This window comes from Helianthus annuus, chromosome 15 (assembly GCF_002127325.2).
Source record: "Helianthus annuus cultivar XRQ/B chromosome 15, HanXRQr2.0-SUNRISE, whole genome shotgun sequence".
NCBI lineage: Eukaryota > Viridiplantae > Streptophyta > Magnoliopsida > Asterales > Asteraceae > Helianthus > Helianthus annuus.
In genome coordinates, this window is record NC_035447.2 from 153,874,575 (window position 1) to 153,880,087 (window position 5,513).

A 5,513-nucleotide genomic window follows, 5' to 3' on the forward strand; every position below is an offset into this window, starting at 1 on the left:
TAAATGCAAGAACCGGCCCGGGTTTAAAAACATTGGTTAACTTTGTACAAAAACAGATAAATTGTAAATTGCTGGGTTCGTAAAAGTGGGTTTGTATATGTGACTTCGTACCAAAATCACATGCATGCAAATTTGAAACCACTTGACTTTGTAAAACAATGCATGCAGGTTTGTGAAATAGTGGCTTCGTATAACCTGTGTAGCTTCGTATCAATGATAATATCGTATCACATGTAGCTTCGTACGAAGCTACGGCTTCGTATCAAACACTTCAGCAAACAAAGTTCGATTTTTCGGTCAGTTTTTTCACAAATTGAACACGTAAAACTTCGAATTTTGTTTTGAAACTTTGGAAGATTAATCAAAACCATTTTTCGCACATTATATCAAAATTACAAGCGTTTTTAACCATTAAATTTTTGTAGATATGAGATTTAAGGTGTAAAACATGAAGAAGATCAGTAAAAACAGAAAGTATGATCTGAAATATTATCGATTTTTGTTCGATCGACTTCTATTCCTGCATTTGAGATTTTGTGACTGAGTACTATTCCTTCCGTGACCATGAAATGGCATTTTCCCAGTAGTCTCTTCACATCTAGCTAACATTCGCTTAAGGTTATCGAGGCATTGGTCAAATGAATCAACAAAAATAGAGAAATCATCCATGAAAACTTCCATGGTTTTTTTCTATCATGTCATGAAAAATGGCTACCATGCATCATTGAAACGTTGCTGGTGCATTACATAGACCAAATGGCTTGCGTCGATATGAAATTGATGAGCTGCTAGTTGAAAATTATGATTTGAATGATGCTAACACGATAATAAGCAATGCTAATGAGATCTTGAAAAAGGAGATAGAAGATCTGAAAGTCAAAGATGAAAACAAGTCTAAGCAGATAGAAATGTTATACGCTATGATAGAAGACAGACTTGGCATCAATGTTCATGCGGCTTTCGATGATATTGAAAGCCGAAGAGCTGAGGCTCGATGGATGGAGAAAGAACAGAAAGATGCTGAAGAAGCCGCCGAAGCTTTAAAGGATAAAGGAAAGGGTGTTGTAGTTGATAATGAAGAAATCCTTGGATCATCGAGTCAACAAGAGCAACAATAACCAGATGCTGACATGAATGCTGCAGATGTTGAAGTTAATGTTGCGGAGGTTGAAGTGAATGAAGAAAATTCTCTAGTTCCATCACAGTTATTTGTCCTTGTTGGTGAATTGAAAAGTGTTTACTACAGCAGGGAAGTTAATGTAAGGAGAATCGAAATTGAAAGACGTCGTCTAAAAGCAAAGGAAGCTAAGAAAGCTCAGGTTGATGAAAAAGTTGATGAAGAGAAAGATGATGAGGATGAAGAAGATGATGATATGAAAGACATTGATGACTTTTATGAAAGTGATGATGATAAAGGTGATGACAATGATCAGGGTGGTAATGGAGGTGCACTGATAGTGAGACCACCTGGTGGGAATCGAGTCAATGATTATCTTGATGATACACTGAATGGGGAAAGAGAGGAAAGCCTCAGGGGGAGTCTACATCAGGTGCAAAGGATGCTAATCTTCAAAGGGTATTTTCTAATACTCCTAAAGTTATTTATATGAGTCATGATGTCGAAGAGGGAGAACTAGTCGAAAATTGGACTAGGGAGTCAATGTTGGAGGCTTTGGGAATGAATGATGAAAACTTGAATTGATATTGAAGATGAGATTCCAACAGCTCCTGATAGTGAGTATGTGTTGTTAGGCCCAATAGGTTTATGGATTAGTATTTATGGACAAGGCTTCTAGAAAATGGGGGTATTAGAGTGGGCTTTAGGAATAATGGGCCTAGGGTTTTGGGGGAAACCCTCCTTATAAATAGGAAATAGAAATGAGGAGTATAGGTTGGTTCTCTTGATTTAGAAACTTGTATTAGACAATCTCTATTGTATGCAAGTTTAAGCATTTGAATCTTCAAATCTTCATCTTGTTCTTGATTATTTTTGAAGATCATCAAGCTTGGATTCCGCCCATCCTTGTTGATCGTTTGATATCGTTGTTTGATCCGGCTGTTCGGGACTTACATGTGTTCAAGTTTGTGGAAGATGCAAATGATTTTAATGATGTGATTGTTGAAGATGATTCCTCTGATTCTGATCAAGATGTTCCATTTCACTATGCCGGTCAAGATGATAACTTTTCTACTTTTGCTTAATTATTTCGCACTCACACCGAAGATGACCTTAGAAGAAAAGTTGCTGAAAAGATTAGTACAGATGGTCCTCTAAAGACGCTTTCAGAGGAAGAACTTAGAGAAGAAAGAAAGAAGTGGTTTAAGCAGCCAATGGTCGAAGAAAGAAAGTTGATGAGACCATTAAAGTTCTTCACTCGGCATCCAGACGAATCGCTTGGAGACATAATGGGGTTATCTGGAAGACATGAAGGTTTACGCTATCAAACGTGAATATGGTGTTCAATACTTCAAGTGTCTAAAAGATATACGGACACTACCTTGGTGGGATGTTGAAGATTTAGTGAAAATAAAGAACCTTCAGCAATGTCTTCATGGTCTAGAGGTAAGATTTTACGAGCAAAGATTGTGGAGATACATAAAGTATCAAGCTACATTGAACTTTCCTGATTGGAAGCCTCATAGACCGAAGCGTACAGTTAAAGTTGATCCAGTTACTGGAGAGAAAGATATCACATTACATGTCAGACGACCACGTTGTATAAAGAACATGCCCTTAAAGGAGATGGAGCAAGACTTCTATAAGGATTTCAAAGGGTGGGTCTTCAATCCAAAGACATGTGAAGCGGTGATAACGTTTTTTGATGCAAAGACAGGTTTATGGAGGTACATTCACGTTCTTGATCCTATGTGCCTTGTGAACTACTCGAAGAAGGATATTGAATGCCTTTTCTTCAACAAGATTATGTACTATGAAGCAGACAAGGAGCAGGCATTGAGATATCAGAAATTGGTGAAGGTATGCTTTGAGAAAGACATCAATTCAGGGCGTTATTGGGAGTCAAAATGGAGGGATCTTGAATTGGAAGAAGTTCTCAAGGAAGAGCACCACAATGAAAGAATGGATCAAAAGATGGCTCAAGCTGCAAAGCGAGCCTAGTGGAGACTGGGAATGGGACAGTTTGACACTGATCAAACCCCGATTGAGAGTGAAGAAAAAAAAAATTCCCAGATGGTCTAAGTCTATGGATGGTATAAATGTCACACCCCGATAATTCCACGTATTACCGGTGGGCCCGATGGGGAGTATCGTGACGTAGTTGATATCATCATAGTCAAATAATCACAGTTCAATGCACAGTGTAAGTCTAAAAGTAATAATTATACAAACCGATTGAAAGTAACATAAGTATTACAGACGAAATGTAAAAAGGATCCACGGGCGGATCAAAACAAAAGAAGATAATTATTCAACAGATTTTTAAGCATCTAAAGCTTGCAAGACTCTTTATTGATACTAGGAGTAGCCAGCCCATTTCGCTTAGTACCTGCACTTAACCTTTTTGGAAAATACGTTAGTTTACCCTGGTAAATACAATTAACCGACTCTTTTTGAAAAGTGTTTATAAAATTGATTTAATTGCACAAGGCACAAATATTCTTTTATAACTTGGGATAATTATTTAAAAATAATCTTGTAAAAGAATTATATGTTTGTTATACGTTCAGTAGCCCGGATTAAATACCGGGTTAAAGATTAATAAACACACCACATAATATGAGCTACGGCGAGTTATTCTCGAACAAGCAGGTATATCATTTTACATACGCACCGGCAGGTGTATGCCTACACCCCGTGCATAAGTCGTGGCCATTTCAATGAATGAGCCGAGGATATCCAGGACATGGTCATAACCCCCCAAAGGCTTTAAGCAAACAAAACAGATTAAACGGGTTATCTCAATGATTTAACCTTTATTCGATTAAAAATTCAATACCTGACCAAGCGGTATTAATAAATACCGTACCCCAAGCCTGTATAACGGAAAATAAGTTAAAAGTATTTACCTGAGCAAAATACAAATTTATCTCAGCCGTATAACAATCAGCAAGAGCAAATATCTTTTACTGGGCTCCTAAATCTGGAACGAAGGTTTTAATAACCTATTAGATTCCTAACGGGTCTTACTTAAGTTTAAACTTAGACCGGTTAGTTTTAATGAAAGGTTTACAGTTCAAAACGCAAGATTAACCGAAGACCAGATTAGAGTGTGATTTAGACCCGACAAGTATGAAGACTTGTATAATATGGGTAAACTAAACACATTTTGGATTTTGAAGCAAAAATGATGAGGTTTGACCCGTTTCGGTCAATTTATGCAAACTAGTTACACAAACCTCACTGAACGTGAAAAATGCATAACGGGTAACCAAAAGAGTCATGAACAGGTTTCCTAAGTTAATATGCCTTAAATATGTTGTGATATCAGCAGGATACCTTCTATTATGCCCAAAACGAATTTAAACTCAATTTATGCCTCGTAGGGGTATTTTGGTCATTTTAAGGATTATAAAATAGATTAAGTAATAATCTGAGGTTCTGGTCTAAAATTATCAGTAAAAATATTTAATTTAATAAGTTATATCAGTAAGATATTGCATATATGTGAAATTTATCTTTTATAGCCAAACTATGCACCGTAGGGGCATTTTGGTCATTTTACATAAGCTTTAAAGGTCAAATTTGGAAATCTGATTTCAAAACTTTTATTTACTATTAAAGTGTAAAATTTTACTCACAACATCAGTAGGTAATAGGTCTTAGGTGCCTAATATGGTTTTAAACCATACTATGCGCCTAAATTGCATAAAAGTCGGTATTTGACGATTTCCAGGTTAATTAAGGAAATATGAGATTTTGGTCAGCCCTTACTGTTCAAAATAACTTGTTTAATATATAAAATCAGTTAAAAAAGGTTTGGTATGTAAAGGATGTGTTAAACTTATTTTATTAGCAAAAAGGGCATAACCGTCAATTACCGAATCAATGCAAGAACCTTATGTTATGATCAGTTTAAAATTTAATAAAATTTTCAAAAATCCTAAAATATTATATTACATCAGTGGGTAGAAAGCTTGGTGTCAAAATTTGGGCTTAAATAGTTTTTATGCCAAAAATGCCGTTTAATTAATAAAAAGGCTTCAATTTACGATATTGAGCATAACTCCTAATTTAGACCTCAAACGGATGTCAAATTTTTAGGACATGTTTATAAATTAGTAATAAAGGTTTTTGTCCTCTCACATTTTTAAAAATCTCGTTTTAATGTCAAAAGGGCATAATGGTCAACTTTTAAGCAATTAACGGAAACATGCAATGAACTAGGATTAAATAGGAACCAAGTTGTATAACCTCAGAGGGTTATACTAACCTATAATGTCACACCCCGACCGCGTTAGAACAACGAAACCGCGGTGGAAACGTTGGGGAGTGTTGTAACAGAATTATTGTTTCACAACCATGGATACAAAAGTTTCGTTTTATTGAATTATTA

General features: G+C 35.9%; 1 protein-coding gene across 1 annotated transcript; it reads left to right on the top strand.

Moving 5' to 3' along the window:
- The first annotated feature begins 1,130 nt into the window (after positions 1-1,130).
- LOC110914429 (pheromone-processing carboxypeptidase KEX1-like) lies at positions 1,131-2,202 on the top strand. Its single transcript, XM_022159222.1, has 2 exons — positions 1,131-1,550; positions 1,945-2,202. Exons 1-2 carry the CDS (start codon positions 1,131-1,133, stop codon positions 2,200-2,202), a joined length of 678 nt encoding a protein of 225 aa, XP_022014914.1.
- The last annotated feature ends 3,311 nt before the right edge of the window (positions 2,203-5,513 follow it).

Coding starts and splice junctions, on each gene's coding strand:
- LOC110914429 (XM_022159222.1), top strand. CDS start 1,131: ATGAATGCTGCAGATGTTGAAGTTAATGTTGCGGAGGTTGAAGTGAAT. Junction 1,551..1,944: donor TCAGGGGGAGTCTACATCAG/GTGCAAAGGATG, acceptor ATTGTATGCAAG/TTTAAGCATTTGAATCTTCA.